Source organism: Candida oxycetoniae (genome assembly GCF_023343755.2).
Source record: "Candida oxycetoniae strain CBS 10844 chromosome Unknown scaffold5, whole genome shotgun sequence".
NCBI classification, from domain to species: domain Eukaryota; kingdom Fungi; phylum Ascomycota; class Pichiomycetes; order Serinales; family Debaryomycetaceae; genus Lodderomyces; species Lodderomyces oxycetoniae.
Genome location: NW_026055366.1, coordinates 1 through 19,617, shown reverse-complemented (window position 1 = coordinate 19,617; position 19,617 = coordinate 1). Strand labels below are relative to the sequence as shown.

Genomic DNA, 19,617 nt, shown 5'->3' with positions numbered 1-19,617 from the left:
ATAGTTATTTTATTTTATTTTATTTTATTTTGGTATTTGCTTTTTTCTTTTGTTTTTATCTACGACGAGGCCCTTTTGGTTTACTAAATCTTAGTCCATTATTTGAAGTAGTAGACGAACTTGAAGAAGGGGTTGCTACTGAACTTGTCTCTGATGCATTCCCATCCTCCTTGTGTAATTGACTCACATCCAATTCATCCAAGTCTCCGACTTCCAAGTTTTTATTCAATGTAACCTCGCCATTATTTAGATACTTTGTCTTTAAAAGATTTATCAAGCTATTTTTGGAAGCTGCGTAAATCATCCTATCCTTGACTGACGATTTTGAGGGGCAAGTGTATATGAATGCGTATTCATTAACCAGGTAGTTGTATATAATATATTTTGGACCAGGACTAACATTATCAGCTAATGTCTTGATAAGTTGATCCACATTGACTTCATCTATTATATTGTCTAGTTTTATCAATTCTTGAGACACGTCGATGCTGAATATCACCAACCTAAACTTATCAGCATTGGCAACCAAACTGTTAAATTCAGTTTCCAACTTCTCATCGAACTGATACAAGATATCACTGCTTGAAGAGTTCATACTTACTAATTCCCTCTTGAATCCCAACTGTGCATAATTTGAATGTTGTTGATTCATCGATTGTAAAAGTTCCTCGTCTTTACTTAAAGGTCCTGACAAACGCTCTTCTTTAACACATTTTTCTAGATATCCAAAATCAACCTCATCAAGCTCCGTCCATGAAAACTTGTATTTGAAGTTATATGAACCTAAACTGGCCAATAACGTGGACTTTGTTGATGCATACAACATTTTCTGCTTGATTGCAGCCGAATCTGGTATAAAGCTAATAAACACTTTTGTTGAATCATAGGGGACTATGATATATGACGGTTGTGGGAACTCTTTTGCCAAAAAAGTATGTAATGATGAAATGATTGATGAAGGGGAATTATCGACAAACGTAAATGATTTATCTGGGATCAATTGGGTTGAGTCAGGTGATATCTTAACAACTAAAGCATTATCTTCAGTGTTGAATACATCAAGGAGCTCTTGCGATACAACTATACCAGACTGGGTTGACATTATCAAAAAGCCTTCTCCCTAATGAAAAAGTTAAGGAATCAACCTCTTGAGCAAGAAATCCCAAAATCGTTGGGGATATAATATGAAAATAGTCGCTACCATGTGTAAAGGGGAAACTATACAAAAGCCAGGAAGAACCGAACCCCCGTTGAAGGTAGACAGGTGAGAATAAAAATAGATACGGTGTCATTTGGGAGGTTTGATATGGAGTTTGGGCTATTCAAAATGACCGGCTCCATGAGTTTTCTGTTTAATTATCACTACTTTATCTATTCCTACAAGCCACACGGGTTTGATAACTTGAATCCACTACTGGTCCATATCGCGACACTAGGGATCGAAAGCGAGCTAGTGGAGAAGCACTGATGATTAAGGGTTATCTCCAGTGAGTGTAGGTGTAAAAGGTAGAGTAAAAGGTTGTGATCTAGTGGTTTATTAGTATGGCGAGTAATATATGTCACAATACTCATGGGGTTTTTTTTAGAGCCATATTTTAATGAGTTTCAATTAAAAACCAATGTGGATAAAAAGAGTAATAAACTTGGGAGAATATGAATACAGAGACATTGAATTATTCTGTTTCTACAGTTGCATACTATTTTGCAAGTTCCAAGTTTTACTCAAGAAGAAAGTTTCCTATCCTTTTGTCAAGTATAAAGAGAGTCGAGTTGGATCCTTCAAGTTTGTTTCATTTACATACTTTATGTTTATCGCGCGAATTTTTATCAGATCGGATCTAATTCCGATAAGAAATTATGCAAAAAATCTGTATTCAATTGTAAAAACGCCACTATCGAGCAGAGCGAGATAGTGGAGCACACTAGCTTGCCCTTCTGTAGTAGACTCGAACAAGCATTTTGCGTGTTCAGTGACATTATCAATGCCGATACTAGCTCATAAACGTTCGACGAACTTGAATGCGACACTAGGGAGCTAGTGGAGAAGCACTGATGATTAAAGGTTATCTCCAGTGAGTGAAGGTGTAAGAGGTAGAGTAAAAGGTGAGTGTAGGTTCAAGAGTAAAAGGTGAGTGTAGGTTCAAGAGTAAAAGGTGAGTGTAGGTTCAAGAGTAAAAGGTGAGTGTAGGTTCAAGAGTAAAAGGTGAGTGTAGGTTCAAGAGTAAAAGGTGAGTGTAGGTTCAAGAGTAAAAGGTAAATGTAGGTTCAAGAGTAAAAGGTGAGAGGGGCGGCTAAATAACGGAATCTTGCCTTTCGAACATATGAGATTGGATGATGGGACCCTGTCATCTTGAAATTGAGAGAAACAGCTTGTAGCTTTTGAGATTAAATTACGGAATCCTGCCATCTTGACTGCAGAAAGAAGTGGCTTTCGAGATTAGATGATTTATTAGAAAATACAATCTTTTTATTATGGCACAGATTTAGCCAAGAGAAAGATGGGATGTTGTCAAATCAGTGACAAATGCTTTGATTCTTGCCTCCTCTCACCAAATGCATTACCATGGGGCTAGCGTTGGATTATTTTAGAGGGTTCATCATCAAGATGTATCAACTCCACATTATTCACGCGAGAGGAACCTAAAAGAGCGGAAAAGAAGAGCAAATAAAAATTAGTTTTAAATTTCAGACAAGGTTAGATGAATTCTTTGGCAATACCAACAATGTTCAAGCACCACCATATATTCAGTCTGGTTAGCATAGAAGCACTTACACATTGTAGAAGGCTACATTACACACAGCCACGATTAGGCTTATTCGGTAATGGGGATCGTCCGCTGTCTAATTCCAAGCATCGATCACTTTTCCAAACCGATGCAAATGATCCAATGTCATTTTTCAAACCAGCAAATAATTCCAAACCACCAGTTAATCCAGCAGATATTTTGAAAAAAAACGATATTTTGATGTATTCAAATAAGCCCAACAATTATATTGAAAGTATCAAGAAAAACGGTTTTCATTTATCAAATAATTATTTGGTAACATCTCCAGATTCAAATGGAGATATTATTGGTTTATGTTTGGTTGACTCAGAAACGTTTGAGGTGAACTTGGGTAAAGGAAATGGTAATGATGATGTGATGAAGTTTGAAATTAAGGATCATTTGGTAACGTTTCTGGATCATGTGTTACTGGTTTTCACCAAAGTTCATCCAAAACCAGAACTAGTAGTTATTGGACTCGGTAAGAGAAGTAGAATGTTGAGTCCTAAGAATAAAAACTGGTTTTCTAATATGGGCATACAGCTAGAAATTAGTGACTCTGTTAATTCAGGACAGATCTTTGATTTGCTAAGTACGGAAAGACCAGGAGTTATTGGAGCATTTCTTTTACCTCCTAATATATAGGAGACTAAGTCATATAGAGTATTGGGGGTAGTTCAGTGGTTTTATCTTAGATTAAAGTCTATTTAAATGAACAGAGTTGACTATTATGCTATTATGCTTTTTTGTTTGTTCTCTTTTATGTATTTGTTTTACGTTGTTTTTCATTTGGAATTTGTGTCTAATTTGACCTTGATCGATTGTTTTTTCAAATCCGTAGATTCTATTGACACATTCTGGCTGGTAATCGTTGACGTGCAAGTGTTGAATTGAGTATTGCTATTATTATTATTATTATTATTATTAATGTTGTTGTTGTTACTGCTAAATGCAATTGTCCTTGGTGGTGTTCTAAATCCAAAATTCCAAGGTGATGGAATCTGCGTAGAGAAAACTTCATTTCCATGGTTACTCTGATTATTGTATACGTGAGAATGCTGTGGTGTTGACATCATAGATACTATAGGGTACAATGATGATGATGTAGATGTAGATGTAGATGATGGTAATGGTAGTGGTGGTTGTGTGTGTTGTATGTGTTGTATGTGTTTATTACTTTGTTGTGAAGGGGGTGGCATATTCCCATCAGAGCTATGCTGTTGAGCTTGCTGATGCATGATAGTTGATGAGTCTTGTACTTGATAATGTGTAGGTTGCAGTGATTGTGGCTGTAGTGGTGCAGAATAATTATGATGATGCTGCTGCTGTTGGAAATAAAGCATTTGTTGCGGTGACTGCTTATCGAAAATTCTATCTAGTAATACTTTGGAGTTGGGTGTTGACGAAATACCGCCCAGTTCGAAAGATGAATGGTCCATTGTAAGGTTGAAATGACTCGATATGTTTGTACTATTATTGCTGAGTGACAATATACTACTATGTTCTCTTGATGAATTCATGATTATACTATTATCCACGATTGATGACAGCTGCGTTTGTAACTGAGGTGGCTGTAATTGGGTTAGTGTTTGAGGTGGTGGTGGCGGCGGTGGTTGTGGTTGTGGTTGTAGTTGTTGCTTTATAAGAGGAACTCTCTTTTGTTCAGTATGTTGAGCCCTCTTTTTCTTCCCTGTATAAGCGTTAAAATCAGTTAATACAATTTGAAACTTGGTCATTCCTGCTTGCATTTTTGATTTATTCTCAGAATGCAATTGCTCATCATGTTTGGAGGAGGAGGAGTAATAGGAAGAGCAGTTAATGTGATTGGAGTGGGTGTTGGAGTTGGTTGCTTTTGAAAACTTTGTCGATGTTGACTTTTTCAATCTTGTTTTCGTTTGCAGTGGTTTTTTTTCAGTAAATATCCCCATTATAGGCTCTGCTAAAGTTTTGGCAGGTGTAGGACTTGGAGGTGGTTGGTTCTCCTTGTCGTCATTTGAATTCTCAAGTATGTTATCCACATCAACATTAGTGTGCTTGGCGGAAGTCAATAATATAGTTGATGGTGAACTTAAAGTGGTCTTTTTATTAGCAGGAGTTTTAAACTCTACCTTTAGTTGATTGGAAATATTCATGAGTGGTTTTTTACATGGAGTTTGAAGTAAGCAGTCTTTTTCAATCTTTGTTTCAACTTTTCCGTCAACTTTAGCTTCTGCTTCTTTTTCTCTTTTCACTTCTTCTTCTTCTACTTCTTTTTTTACTTCTCCTTTTCCTTTTCCTTCTTTTTCTTTTTCTTCTTCCTCCTCTTCCTCCTCCTCTTCTCCTTCTTCTTCTTCTTCTTGTTCTTCTTGTTCAACCTCGTCATCAGTTTCATCTCCTGTTGTTTCTTTTGCAATTTCTTGTCCTTTGAGGCTACTCTTTATTTCCTCTTCCATTTCACCCGACTCTCCATCGTTTTCTGCTCTCGTAATTATACTCAATTTATGAGGTTTTCTAGGTGGCGTATCTACTAAAGCAATATTTCTCTTTGTTGCGCTTTTCATGGGGTCCTGTGCTAATTTCTTACTAGCAATACTGTTTAAGCTGAATTTAGATGGTGTTATTGCAAAGTTTTCAATATTGTTATTCGTTCGAATTGGCGATTCTATATAGAATTCACAATTTTGTCGAAAGACACGTTCTTGATAGGGAGTGATACCACTACCAGATGTGTTTCCTAAAATGTTGAAATTGTTGTTCATAAATGGAGTTAGTCCGAGACTTTGGTATTCATATTCTGTTGTTGTTGTTGCTGTTGCTGTTGTTGCTGTCGTCGCTGCTGCCGCGGCACTTGGTAAAAATGTTGTGGTATTGCTAACGTTGATGCTTGTTTGTTGATTTAGTAGTTCTTCACCTTGTGATTGTGGTTGTGCTATTGACGGCGGGGCGGGCTGTGTAAGCGGTGCTGCCGATACGTTTTGATTATTCTGCGGTAGGATAAGTGAAGATGGAGTGAACCACTTATTAGTATTAGGTGTCGAATTAAACGATAAGATTTGATCATTAGAGTAAGTCTTGGATATTAGTGGTGTCCATCCTGTTAAATTAGTTGGATAGTTGAGAAACTTGGATGCTGAAGGAGGAAAATATTGAAACGTTGCCTGTGACGGATGTTGCTGCAGTTGCAGTTGCAGTTGCAGATTTTGATGTTGATGTTGATGTTTTACAGATGATGAAGATGTTGAAGATGTTAACGATTTGGCAAACGCGATTGAAGAGAGTTTATGGGATGCCGGTGTTTGGGTTGCCGAAATGGCTTTGTTTAGCTTAAAATCATCGTTTTCAGCCCTTGCAGGAGATGAGCGTAGAAACTCACTGGCCATCTCTTGGAAACAACCTTATTCTAGCAAATGATTGGTGCAAGAAGAGTACTAAATGATGTGCAAGAAGAGTACTAAATGATGTGCAACGGGGTGTATGTTAAACGAGTGGAATGTAAAACCAAACTATGTGAGGCTGGAATTAGGCCCAGTTGAAAGATCGATTATGTAGCAGTATACTTTGTATGGCAGCTCTTGGCTGTAAGTGGCAGCAAGTTGACCTTATATGGCAAATGGTGATTCGTTATCTTGATAACGATATGTTTTTCAACTGTCTTAGTTGTCTCTTTTTTTTTTTCTCTATGAAAAAAATTGAGAATTTCATTCACCTTGAATGTTTTTATTTTTTTCTGTCTGTCTGGGATGTACTGTCTGACTGTCTGTTTGGCTGTTTGGCTGTTTGGCTGTCTGTCTGTTGAACTGACTGATTGACCAGCTGATTTACCAACTGATTAACTAATTGACTTATTGACTGATGGACTGATGGGCTAACCGATTGGCTGTTCTTCTGTCTGTTTGTCTGTTTGTCTGTTTGTCTCTTACTTGATATGTTTTTGTCTACTAAAAAACCGATTATATTTAAGTTGCTATCTCATAAAACACAAGTAAAATTCTTGACAAGTACTTAATTGCCTGAGGAATCAAGGTTGCGTTTCTCCAAGATTTCCGGATTCTGCCTGTTGCGATTTTAAAAAGGAAGCTAAGAGTTGAGAAAGTTGAAAAACGTCGAAAAGATTATGCGACGGGCCAATCAGGGGGAAAAAAAGAAAGAAAAAAAAATTAAAAAAACAGTGACTAGAGACTATCTTACAATGCTTCTATTTACTTTCTAAACAAACTCTTTTCTCTCTTCTCCCGTCATTCCCCACCTACTTACTGCTGACTAAAAAAAAGGCTGTCTTCGAAATCTATATTTTTGTCATGTCAAGTTTTTAAATTGAAAAGTCAACTTTTATTTGTTGACATTGGAAAAGAAGCGCGTTTTTTGTGTAATGTCTACACTCTACTGTTTAAAATCCAATTTGGCTTTGAAAAAAAAAAAATGAAAAAACACAGTGAGAATCCCAGGAGGATTGTGTTACACATAGCACACTATCGGACAAAGCAAGATAGTGGAGTAGCCACTGACTGGTGACACTCTGGACCATTACTAGTTTGTAGTTATTAATTGGGAACAGAATACGTATACTGCTATATTTCTGCTCTAGTAATGACTATATTGTGGCAGAGATGGTATGTTAGGCATATCTATATGACTTTTTCAATTCGATGTTTTTATCGAAATAGAAACCTGTCAAATTTATGGACTGAGGAGTTTTGAATGTTTTTCACCATCTTGATTTATTAGCTACTAACTTAAAGTAGTAGTAGTAGTAGCAATGTCCCATATTGGCAGGAGCCGCACACATGCTATATTTGGAATAGAGGTTTGATTTTTTTTTTTTTTTTGCTTTCCTTCCAAGCATATCCGAAATAATGACATTGTTTATTAAATAACCTAGTTGGGTGAGAGTGTAAATAGCGGCACGTGATACGGTTGCAAATACACGACCCAAAAAATGAATAGCAAACAAAGATGATGGTCAAGCAAACAAAGATAATAGTCAACCAAACAAAGATAATAGTCAAGCAAATTGATGATGCACAACTTCACCTAATCTCCTGATTCCAAGAGTAAAGAAATCTCGATGGAACTAGAGAAGAATTCCCATTACGAATTTCACTTTACTGACTTGCATCAAAACGCAATTTTCAAAAGGTTTTAGTAGTAGTAGTAGCAATGATATCTCTTATCTTAACCCCCATTTTTGCGAATTTCTACCCCCCACCTTTCCGTTATAGCAATAATTTTTCCCTATAGCAATGATTAGCAATGATGACCATTTTTTTAATTTTTTTTTTTCCCAGCAACTAAATTTTATGACAATTGACACAGCAATAATAATTGCGAACTAGCAATGATAATTAGAACAGAAGAAATGTGAAAGCAAGATGGGCTTTTGTATTCGTTCTTTTTCTTTTCTTTTGTTTTTAAATTTTTGTTTTCAGCCGTTTGAAGAAGATGAGATAAACTATAACGTTGATGGGGCTGAAGAAAGAGATGATGACAAGTACACCACCAATTGGATATTCCACTATCGAGCAGACCGAAATAGTGGAGCAACATTCAGTAGCTTGTTACAACACTATCGAGCAGACCGAAATAGTGGAGCAACATTCAGTAGTTTGTTACAATACTATCTCGCTCTTCTGATGTATTTATTTCTTCTTCTTCTTCTTCTTCTTCTTCTTATAGTAGTTTAAGCAATATATTAAATAGCAGTATACAATGATTAATTAGAAATTAAAAAAAAAAAAAAACCAAAAATGATAACTTAAAGCAAAACCTCCAAATAAAGAGGATTTTTCTCAAGTTATTATTGATGGTTGAAGAACTTCAAAAATCAAACTACTTTTGTTAATAAACCTTCTGAAATTTTTTTTTTTTCTTTTCTTTTTTGAAGATTTGATTGAATGGATAGTGTTTGAATTAAGCTAATTCAGGTTGAGCATTATCAAAATTCTTTTCAGTAATTCTTAAATTTTCAGCTTCATTTTCTAATTCGTCTTCTTCATCATAATGTTCTTCATCATGAGCTGCTAATGACAATGTTGGACGAACAACGGCTGAGTCAAAAGTCCATGAACCTAAGGCATTTTCAGCATCGATGATGATTTGTTTTGAAGCTTCGTAACCATCATAAGCAGGTCTTGTTTCACCTGGAGTAACAGGCGTTTCGTCCAATAATTCTAATAAAGCTTTACCGTAACCAGCTATTAAAGCAACTTTTTCAGCATGTTCTCTGGTTGAATCAAATTGGTAGTTGAAAGCAGTCTTCAATTTTTCTCTGGTGATATTTGATAATTGAGCTTCAGCAACTAAAGATTCGGCTTCTGCTCTAACCAATTCTTGTTCCAATACATTAATCTTTGGTGATTGTGGGTCTTTATATTTGAGGTAGGCGATTTGATCGGTGATTTTTTGTTTTCTTTCCCTTGAAGGTTGAACCGAACCTTCGATATCTCTAATTGATTTCAAGGTAATTCTATATTGATCATATCTATCAATAAACTGATCTTCCAACTCACCAATCTCATAGATTAAAACACCCAATTTATCGGTAATGTCACTGATATCGTCATCATTGCTTTCACCCCATAAGGACAATTGCTTTGCCGAATCTTTTCTTTCTCTCGAAGTGATTTCAATGGACCTCATCAAGTTCTTTTCCATTTTGATCAAGATAGCCAACTTCCTGGCCAACTCTGGGCCCAAGGCACCTGCAGCAGATTTACGGAAAGAATGACTGATTGAGCCTTTACCAAAGAACCTAGATTTGGTAGATGAGGGTGGTGGTGGTGGTGATTGCAATTGAGAAGCAGTAGGTGCTCTTGTAGATCTCAAGGAATAGGTTCTGTGCATCTTGTATGGTTATTGGTAGCAGTTAAGTGGTGTACAAAGTATTATTATTATTATTGTAGTAGTAGTAGTAGTAGTAGTAGTTCTAGTAGTAGTTGGTAGAAAAAAAAAAAAAATTATCAATCTGGTTAAATGGTTGAAATCTTTTCTTTCTTCTCGAGAAAGCAAAGCAATAGAAAAGAAGAAAAAGAAAGAAAAAAAATGCACTAATAAATTTGGAGCTAAAACGCCATAGAAAAGTTTCGATTAAGACGGATAAGGATAAAACAAAAGGGTGCGCGGGAGGGAGAGATGTGTAGGAGTAAAAATTGTGGTGGGCGCAAGTCAACAAGTGTTTTATGTATGAAGGAATTTGGGGATTTTATTTATATTCTTTTGCATCCATTCATACATATACACCTTTTATCGTTAATGGGCAATTGTTTTTTTTTTTAGTAGCAATTTTCGCATATGGTAGCGCCGAAGTCATCAAATAAGGACAATATGAAATATATCATCTCATAACCAGCAAAAAGTGTAGTTTTCTCTTACTATAGGTAGGTCTAATTGCGTTTTAGAGTGCAAAATTAAAGTGCATGTTGTTACAGTTTTAGATAAAAATATCAACAAAGGTGAAATTTCAATCAAATTAGGAAAAAAGTGGATTTAATGAAATATAGAGTAGATTTCGTACCATTTTCTCAGAGTCGAGGGAAATAACGCCCCTAATGTCTCAAGACTTAGGCGAAATGTGTTGATACGGCTTGACACTATCGAGCAGAGCGAGATAGTGGAGAGTAGTACTGATTTCAAACTCGTTTTGAAACAAAAGTCACGAGAAGCAAGTCTCGGAAGCAAACTAATTTATACATAAATCACACATTTTTTATAAATCTTTAAACCTTTTCTATGAATTTCTCTGAATTTTTCTTCAATCTATGTATTTCTTTATTAATCTATGTATTTCTTTATTAATCTGTGAATTAATCTATGAATTTTTCTTTATATTTTTCTTTATGTTTTTCTTTATGTTTTTCTTCATAGACCTTCTGTCTAACCTTTGTCCATTGACACGGATTTGTCTATAAACCATTTATTCGTAGTCTTGATCATGTTAGAAAAATGTCGCTATTTCCAAAAGCGTTTATTTCTATTTCTAAAAGCATTTATTGCTCCCTCCTCCCTTTTCTGACTGAAATCACTCTTTACAGTTGAAACAATGTAATGAGATTCAATCATCTTTCATATACCGCGCGCACGCGCGGGGCGGGTCCTCTCATCAAACGGCAACTGTTATTTTGGTCACGTGCTATAGCCTAGAATGCACAAGAGAATTTATCTGGTCAAGTTTGTAAATAAAGGTTATCAATACTAGACAAGCAGAGGGCGACACTATCGAGCAGGGCGACACTATCTCGCTCTGCTCGATAGTGGAGCAACACTTGGTACCTTGTAACGACAAAGTGAGCTAGTGGAGCAGCATTTTTTAGCTTGTTACAATAAAGACCTTTTTTGAAAACACTATCGAGCGAAGCGAGATAGTGTTTTGTTTAAACTCGTGTGTGAAGCGAGATATTCCAGCACTAATACAAATCCAGCACATACATCAAGTCCAGCACATACATTAATACAAGTCCACTAGTGTCGGAAGTGTTGGTGGAAGCTGTTGTGCTCCACTATCTCGCTATGCTCGATAGTGGATGGCAGATAGTGTCGTGTTGTGATATCACGTGACCTGGTGCGAATCTTCGTTTAAAATTCTATCACGTGACATATACGATCGTCCCCCCTCCCATCCCTTCCCCTCCTTTCTGCGAGAGGCAAACATCAACACTCATCTTTACAACCATCTACAAACCCATAAACACCAACCCATCAAAATCATTAAAATCGAACGATATAGTGTAGATTCAGTCTCTTAACTAGTTACTTCTTCTCACAATATTCTATCAAAACTTTGCCCAACATCGCCAAATAATACAAGTATGACCCCCTTCACCATTCACTGTATCAACACTATATCCACCACTTTGATTTTACCTATGAGCCAAAGGGTTGTCGATATTTAAGAATCGTGTCTTCAACAGTTTAAGATTTTGTTGGTGAGAAAAAAAAAAAATCGCAGTGCCAAAAAAAAAATTTTGATTTTTCAAATTATTCATTGCAAACTATTTCTTTTAGTATAAAACTGTTATACCGATTTGGATTGAAAGCAAGAGGGACAAGGAAGAAAAAAGACAACGTTTGTTTGTAAAAGTGTGTGTTTGACCCTTTTTTTTCATAGTTATGTCGGAAATTGTCTTGAGTCTGAGTATCCAAGAGGCACAACTATTGGTCCCCAAACCGTTTTTTCTAAAGCCTTATGTTTGGCCATTCACCATTATATATCCAATCTTCTTACAGTTGTATTTTACGCAATATGAGAGATACTTTGTTGGAAAAGAATGGACTTTTGTGTACACTATTACCATAGTCTCCCTCAACTTGTTGTTTTGGTTAATGCCCCATTGGAATCAAAATATCGATGCCAAGTTCAACTATTCGCCAGTGAAAAAAATTGAAGATGCTTCGTACATCAAGATTACACCGGCCCCAAACTCGGGTATTGGTGAGATTTGCCCCATAAATCGTGAAGTGTTCCACGATGGGGAAAGGCAAACGAGTTTTCTTTACCAAAAAAGAAGATACCTTTATCACACTGAATTAAAGAAATTCTCGCCTCCAGAATTCACATTTGATCAATTACCTAAATTATCATATTATCAAAATACCAAAGGTTTATCCGGTGATTTGGAGAAAAAAATTAGAAACTATGGTTTGAATAAGTTTGATATACCAGTTCCCACCTTTTTGGAATTGTTTAAAGAACACGCCGTAGCTCCATTTTTTGTTTTTCAAATCTTTTGCGTAGCACTTTGGTGCATGGATGAACAATGGTACTATTCCTTATTCTCATTGTTTATGTTGGTTTCATTTGAAATGACTACTGTTTTCCAAAGAAGAACTACAATGTCCGAATTCCAAAGTATGGGTATCAAACCATACGAGATTTATGTTTATAGAGATGGCAATTGGCAAAAAATCTCCACTATTGACTTGTTACCTGGTGATCTAGTCTCCATAACAAGAACTAATGACGATAGCGCTTTGCCATGTGACTTGTTGTTGATTGACGGAACAGCCATTGTTAATGAAGCCATGTTATCTGGTGAATCTACACCGTTATTAAAAGAATCAATTAAACTCAGACCAGCTGAAGATAATTTACAGCCTGAGGGATTTGACAAAAACTCAATTTTGCATGGAGGTACCATGGCATTACAAGTCACGAAACCCGAAACCCCAATCGTTCCAGTTGCCCCTGATTCTGGAGCATTTGCCGTTGTCACTAAAACCGGATTTGAAACATCTCAAGGTTCATTGGTTCGTATGATGATTTTTTCTAGCGAACGTGTCTCCGTGGGTAATAAAGAAGCATTTTTGTTTATTTTGTTCTTACTAGTCTTTGCTATTGCTGCCTCATGGTATGTATGGGTGGAAGGTACCAGGATGGGCAGAATCCAATCAAAATTGATCTTGGACTGTATTATTGTTATTACATCTGTTGTGCCACCGGAATTACCAATGGAATTAACCATGGCTGTCAATTCATCTTTAGCTAAGTTACAAAAGTATTATGTTTACTGTACTGAACCTTTTAGAATTCCATTAGCCGGTAGAATCGATGTTTGTTGTTTTGATAAAACAGGTACTTTAACTGCAGAGGATTTGGTTTTTGAAGGTTTAGCGGGTTTCAAAAATGATGATATTCACCACTTGTATAAAGCGGATGATGCACCTGAAACAACTTTGTATGTGTTGGGGTCTGCTCATGCCTTGGTCAAATTAGACAATGGAGAAGTTGTTGGTGATCCCATGGAACAGGCTACTTTGAAAGCTGCTCACTGGACTGTTGGTGCTCATGATACTGTTGAAAGAAACGACAGCAAAAATGGTAAAGTTGAAAAAATAAAAATATTGCGTCGTTTCCAATTCTCTAGTGCCCTCAAAAGATCATCAACTATATCATCGATAAATAATAGTAATAAGAACAATAATGCACCATCAAATACGAATTTCGTGGCTGTTAAGGGAGCTCCTGAAACTATTCGTGAGATGATTGTTGATGCTCCAGAAAATTATGAAGATATTTATAAATCTTTCACTAGATCTGGTTCTCGTGTATTGGCACTTGCTTATAAGTATATCGACAAAAATATCAACGTCAACAAGGTTAAAAGAGAACAAGTTGAGTCTGATTTGCTTTTCGCTGGATTTATTGTATTCCATTGTCCACTTAAAGATGACGCTATTGAAACAATCAAAATGTTAAACGAGTCGTCTCATCGTTCCATTATGATCACTGGTGATAATGCCTTGACTGCATGCCATGTTGCTAAAGAAGTTGCCATTACCACTAAAGATGTATTGATCTTGGATGCTCCAGAAGAGCACCATTTAGCAGAAGCAAATGCCGACTTAGTTTGGAGAAATGTAAATGAAACAGTTATTGTCCCATTTAACGTTGGTGATAAAATTGATTTTAAAAAATTGTCACAGTATGATATTTGTCTCACTGGATATGCACTCAACCTTTTGAATAATCACGAGCAATTATTAGACTTATTGAAGAAAACATGGGTTTATGCTAGAGTGTCGCCATCTCAAAAGGAATTTATATTGACATCCTTAAAGGATATTGGATACAGTACATTAATGTGTGGTGATGGTACAAACGATGTGGGTGCTTTGAAGCAAGCTCATATTGGAATAGCTTTATTGAACGGTACTGAAGAAGGTATGAAAAAATTAATTGAGAATCGTAGAATTGAAGCTACAAAGAAGGTTTATGAAAAACAAGCACAGTTGTTTATCAATTGGGGTAAACCACCTCCAAATGTTCCTCCAATCATTGCCCATTTGTACCCTCCTGGACAAAACAACCCAAAATATCTCGAAGCAATGGAAAAAAAAGGTGTTACCATTACTGATGATATGAGGAAAGCCGTTGTTGCAGCAATGAAAGAGCCTATTCAAATTATACCAAATGGGCAATCGAAAGGTCCTGCTGCTGATGGTGGTAAATTTGCCGATGCAATTCTCAGTGCAATGGACAGCGCTGAGGCTGAAGACGAGGCTCCTACTTTGAAGTTGGGTGATGCTTCTGTTGCAGCACCATTTACCTCCAAGTTGGCCAATGTCAGTGCCGTAACACATCTTATCCGTCAAGGTCGTTGTGCTTTAATCTCCACTATTCAAATGTACAAGATTTTGGCATTGAACTGTTTAATTTCGTCGTATTCGCTTTCGGTTTTGTATTTGGCCGGTATGAAATTCGGAGATGCCCAATCCACTATTTCCGGGATCTTGTTATCAGTTTGTTTCTTTTCCGTATCTCGTGGAAAACCATTGGAGAAATTATCTAAACAAAGGCCACAAGATGGAATATTCAACATTTATATTATGGGTTCTATTTTAGGCCAATTTTTCATTCATATTGTCACTTTGATCTATGTCACTAAAGAGATTTATCTTGTTGAGCCAAAGGAACCCCAAGTGGATTTAGAAAAGAAGTTCAACCCATCCTTATTGAATACAGGTATGTTCTTGTTACAATTAGCTCAACAAGTTTCAACATTTGCTGTCAATTACATAGGTTTACCATTTAGAGAAAGTATTTCTGATAATAAGGGGATGTACTATGGTTTGTTGGGAGTTGCTGGTTTAACATTTGCAGGCTCTACTGAGTTCATTCCTGAAATCAATGAGGCAATGCTGTTTGTTCCAATGTCAACTGGTTTCAAAGTGAAACTTACAGGTGCAATTATTGTAGATTTAGGAGCTACTTGGATCATTGAAAATGTTTTGAAATACAAGTTTATGAATTCTAAGCCTGCTGATATTGCATTAAGAGAAGATGAAGAAGAGACGATTATAGCTGAAGTTAAGTAGTAGATTTTTTATAGATTTTTTTTTTTTTTATTTATTTTTAATTATTTTATTATCTATTAATTGTATGGGTGGGTGTATTTTATCATCATCTTATCATTGCTTATGCACATGAAGGCGTTAATTCGAATAACTTCAAGTCTTCTTCTCTATTTAAATCACGCACTCGTAATATCTGAATGTTGTTCTTCTCAATGAGGTTGTACTTTATCAATTTCAATGCAATTAGTTTAACAATATCACTGATTTCTTGTTCATCCAAAGGATGCTCTAAGCTATCCTTGACAACTTGTATAATCCGGGCCATTGAAAACGATTTGAATTGGTCAGGCTGTGCCTTGTATAACTGGTAAATTATATCGTACACATCGCATACTTTTCCAGTAAGATACTCTTGATATTTTGTTTCCAAGGATTTTGCTGATACTTCTTCTTTTGCTTTTGATTCCTTTAGTTTGATTCTATCAAGTAGGGACAATCCCTGGTTATTGCTACGTTCTATCTGAGCATCTTTCTCAAGGAATTCAAATTTAGATTTCATATTTTTTAGCTCGTCAAACTTTTTCTTTTTAACTGGTGACGACCTTGCTGATCGGGGTTTCATAATTCTTCGCGGTGGTGAAGTATGTCGCGTCATTATTGTTGATAATTCAACTTTGCTCATCTCCAACTTGTTGGTATTTGTCTTGATCCAATGGTTCAAATCCTCTAGAAAAGCACTTATTCGGTCTCTGTCTTTCCTCGCTGTCTGAAAGCCAATTGTCAACAATTCATCAACTCGAACAATCTTATAAAGGGGCGAAATGGCAAGAATCTGCTCTATATCAACCATACCAATTGGCCTTCCGCCTAGTGTCGATGCTTGTTCGAGAATCTTGTAAAGTGGTGGATTAGCAGAATACGTAGCAAAATGCAACATTAATACACTATCTATCGATTTGACATTTGAAACCATATTCTGAAAAACATATCGCGGTATACTCTGGTGACTTGTAATATTCATTAAAAAGCCTTTTTAAGTTGATAACGAAATGGTACTGATATAACGAAGAAGAGAAAAGTGAAAAATAAAAATCGACCTACGAATTGAAAAATCGACGCGCGCGATGACGCGACGACGCGACAACGTGATAACGCGCGTCTTGCTACTAGAACGCATTACCGCTATTCCTTCGCCCACCTCGAAAAACTTAGTCGTAGCCTTTTCATTCAATTGGTTTGGTAGTCCCCGTCAGTAATCGCCGTCAGTAATCCCCACTCTAAGTATCTACAAAAAAGAAAGCCTGTTGTCTACCAGTAGACAAGTCTTCTGTCAAAAGATACAACGGTTCAAATCTCCCCTTCACCCGTCCTTGCTCATCGCGCGGCCTGAGGGGGCGGGGAAAGAAAAATAAAATAAAATAAAAAGTGAAAAATTAATACATTTTGGGTTCGGAGTTACTCGACTCTTTATCTTTGCTCATACATGAATGAATCCTACTCCGAGGGATGACCACTTGAAAAGAGGGTCTAAGGTTGCACCGTATGAGGCATTGATAGCAGGGACGGTATCTGGAGGTGTTGCTAGAGGAATCACTGCACCGTTAGACACAATAAAGATACGATTGCAATTGCAATCTAAATTTTTCAAGCATGGAAGGCCAGTTTATTCATTGGTCAAGGACTTGTTACAACATGAAGGGGTGATTGCGTTATGGAAAGGTAATGTACCTGCGGAAATGCTCTATATTATCTACGGAGGTGTACAATTTACTTCGTATTCTATGTTGAACGCGAATTTATCACTTTTGGAAAAGAATCTCAATATTGTGAAACTATCCAGTTCGACTCATTCGTTAATTGCTGGTGTTGGTGCAGGAGTAGCAAGTACTCTAGCTACCTACCCTTTTGATCTTCTCCGAACAAGACTTGTTGCAAACACAAAGAAAGACCTTTTAGGAATGACAGCAACCGCGCGTGGTATAATCAAAGCTGATGGTCCAGGGGGGCTATTCGTAGGTATGGCACCAGCAATGTTAGCAATAGCCCCTACTACTGGACTCATGTTTTGGTCTTATGAGTTAGCAAGAGAGTTTCTGACAAATTTTGGGCACGTCCCGTTTCTTGAAGGCATATGCGGATTTGTAGCTGGAACTTTTTCAAAAGGAATAACGTTCCCATTAGACACACTACGAAAGAGGTGTCAAATCTATCCAATCGTGCATGGAAAGAGATATACAAGAGCATCTCATGTGTTTTTCAACATCATTGAAAAAGAAGGAATACTTGGATTATATAGAGGTTATGGTATAAGCATTTTGAAGACAGCGCCAACTAGCGCTATTTCACTTTGGACTTTTGAAATCGTGATTACATCAATGAGAAAGTATCAAAATGCAAAACCACTAACCAAGTGAATGAATTAAAAATAATAAAAAAAAAAAAAAAAGAAATAGGAGAAACTCATATTTGAAATAGATAATCCTCTTCTTCCTCTTCTTCATTTTGCTCCAGAGCAGCACTATCCTTTAAATTCACATAATCATTATTGTCATCGTCAATTTGTTCATCCTCTCCTTCTTCAAACATCAACCCGTATAGTTTTGCTAACAGCTCAGGCAGAATATACTCCTTATCGTCATCATTTGCGTCATATCGTAGTAATCTTTGGTCTATATCTGATACATTGATTGATTCCTCATCATGGGAATGCGCATGCAACGATGGAGATTTAGTAGCACGCAAAGTTTGTATCCTTGACGACAGTTTTCTCGTAGAGTCAACCAAACTGGATTGAGACGGCAGAAGATTCTTGAAAATTTTGTGAATTGTTGGTTTGGAAGCAACCTCTTTTTGAGGTTGCTGACTACCAAGTAACTGATTCTTGATATATGGCGGTAATTTCTCTCCAACAATAGAAGTACGTCTTTGTTTCCCCACTGGTCGTCCTGGATTAATTGATGGTCTTGGGTTTTTCTGCTTACGATTTGAAAAACTGATTTTCGAATTGGCTGTTACGTGAACAGTTGTAGTACTAGTAGCAGCTACAGCTGTTGTCAATTGACTGTCATTAGTGCCGAGACTGCCCCCAAGCACTTTGGGTTGTATCAATTCTAATGAAAGCCTTTTTTGCCTTTTGGTTAGTTTTGGCATGTCGTAATGTTGTCTAACGGGTTGAGTCTCAATGGCACCAACACTTACACCTTTGCTTTCTTCTTCTTCTTGTTGTTGTTGTTGTTGTTTTGTAAAGGCCTCTAACCCGATTTCATTGATTAAAGACGAAACTTCCATATCAATATGCCTTGTTTTATTCTTCCATGGCTCTAGCAAAGTGCCAATGTTAGCATTACCGTTATTGATCAAGAGATGAGTATCAAATATTGCATCAGCTTTCAATTTCAAAAACTCTAAATCTTGTACTTCAACTTTGCTCATCACTTGATCCCAGTCAATATTGGCATAAAACTGAGAAATGTCTTCCAACTGTTTAATGTACTCTTTAAAGTAGTCACTCAAAATCATTTCTTTGCCAGCAGACCAATCCATTTTTTACACAAGCTGGTTAGTTGAAATCCATACCGGTCATCAAATTACAATCCCCCCACACTCGTAACAAAAGAGAAGTTTATCTTGAATCGATTCAAGTTTCATTTTTATGTGCGATATTACTCTCATAGATTTTGTTCTACAATTACTCACCCATAAAAACTTCAACAAAGTTGTACACTATAAACTAACATCTCAAAGAAAATATATGATGCTATATACAAGAATGATAATGAAAGTCTCTTTACTCTTTCAATTAACGACTCGAAGGAAAGGTTTCAGAAAGGCAATTTGTTGAAAAATAAAAAAAATGGTCCCTAGCAGGATCGAACTGCTGATCTTGGCGTTATTAGCACCACGCCTTAACCAACTGGGCCAAGGGACCAATGTTACATTTGAAACCTACAATCTAGATCTTTTCTTGAGTATTACCTGGCACTCTCTCTTTGCCAAAACTCTACCGATCTGCAACTCTTCTCATATTCTCTCTCTTACCCGGCACTCGACATCTTCCATAAAATTTGTATTCATCTACAGAATTTAT

The 19,617-nt window shown here is 36.6% G+C and overlaps 8 protein-coding genes across 8 annotated transcripts; 3 read left to right on the top strand and 5 right to left on the bottom strand. All coding sequences in view use genetic code 12, as the record gives it.

Annotated features, from left to right (window-relative positions):
* Positions 1 to 55: 55 nt before the first annotated feature.
* On the bottom strand, positions 56 to 1,102 carry KGF56_000753 (uncharacterized protein; the record flags this gene model as incomplete). The annotated part of the gene is made up of 1 exon (XM_049326696.1): positions 56 to 1,102. One exon carries the CDS (start codon positions 1,100 to 1,102, stop codon positions 56 to 58), a length of 1,047 nt encoding a protein of 348 aa, XP_049182018.1.
* Positions 1,103 to 2,723: 1,621 nt separating this feature from the next.
* On the top strand, positions 2,724 to 3,410 carry KGF56_000752 (uncharacterized protein; the record flags this gene model as incomplete). Its single annotated transcript, XM_049326695.1, has 1 exon — positions 2,724 to 3,410. One exon carries the CDS (start codon positions 2,724 to 2,726, stop codon positions 3,408 to 3,410), a length of 687 nt encoding a protein of 228 aa, XP_049182017.1.
* A 140-nt stretch (positions 3,411 to 3,550) lies between these two features.
* KGF56_000751 (uncharacterized protein) lies at positions 3,551 to 6,124 on the bottom strand (the record flags this gene model as incomplete). The annotated part of the gene is made up of 1 exon (XM_049326694.1): positions 3,551 to 6,124. One exon carries the CDS (start codon positions 6,122 to 6,124, stop codon positions 3,551 to 3,553), a length of 2,574 nt encoding a protein of 857 aa, XP_049182016.1.
* A 2,527-nt stretch (positions 6,125 to 8,651) lies between these two features.
* Positions 8,652 to 9,584, bottom strand: LSP1 (lipid-binding protein; the record flags this gene model as incomplete). The annotated part of the gene is made up of 1 exon (XM_049326693.1): positions 8,652 to 9,584. One exon carries the CDS (start codon positions 9,582 to 9,584, stop codon positions 8,652 to 8,654), a length of 933 nt encoding a protein of 310 aa, XP_049182015.1.
* Positions 9,585 to 11,846: 2,262 nt separating this feature from the next.
* On the top strand, positions 11,847 to 15,551 carry SPF1 (ion-transporting P-type ATPase; the record flags this gene model as incomplete). Its single annotated transcript, XM_049326691.1, has 1 exon — positions 11,847 to 15,551. One exon carries the CDS (start codon positions 11,847 to 11,849, stop codon positions 15,549 to 15,551), a length of 3,705 nt encoding a protein of 1,234 aa, XP_049182014.1.
* A 100-nt stretch (positions 15,552 to 15,651) lies between these two features.
* On the bottom strand, positions 15,652 to 16,503 carry KGF56_000748 (uncharacterized protein; the record flags this gene model as incomplete). The annotated part of the gene is made up of 1 exon (XM_049326690.1): positions 15,652 to 16,503. One exon carries the CDS (start codon positions 16,501 to 16,503, stop codon positions 15,652 to 15,654), a length of 852 nt encoding a protein of 283 aa, XP_049182013.1.
* Positions 16,504 to 17,017: 514 nt separating this feature from the next.
* KGF56_000747 (thiamine transporter) lies at positions 17,018 to 17,944 on the top strand (the record flags this gene model as incomplete). Its single annotated transcript, XM_049326689.1, has 1 exon — positions 17,018 to 17,944. The coding sequence occupies one exon, from the start codon at positions 17,018 to 17,020 to the stop codon at positions 17,942 to 17,944; it is 927 nt and encodes a 308-aa protein (XP_049182012.1).
* A 46-nt stretch (positions 17,945 to 17,990) lies between these two features.
* Positions 17,991 to 19,073, bottom strand: KGF56_000746 (uncharacterized protein; the record flags this gene model as incomplete). The annotated part of the gene is made up of 1 exon (XM_049326688.1): positions 17,991 to 19,073. One exon carries the CDS (start codon positions 19,071 to 19,073, stop codon positions 17,991 to 17,993), a length of 1,083 nt encoding a protein of 360 aa, XP_049182011.1.
* Between the last annotated feature and the right edge of the window lie 544 nt (positions 19,074 to 19,617).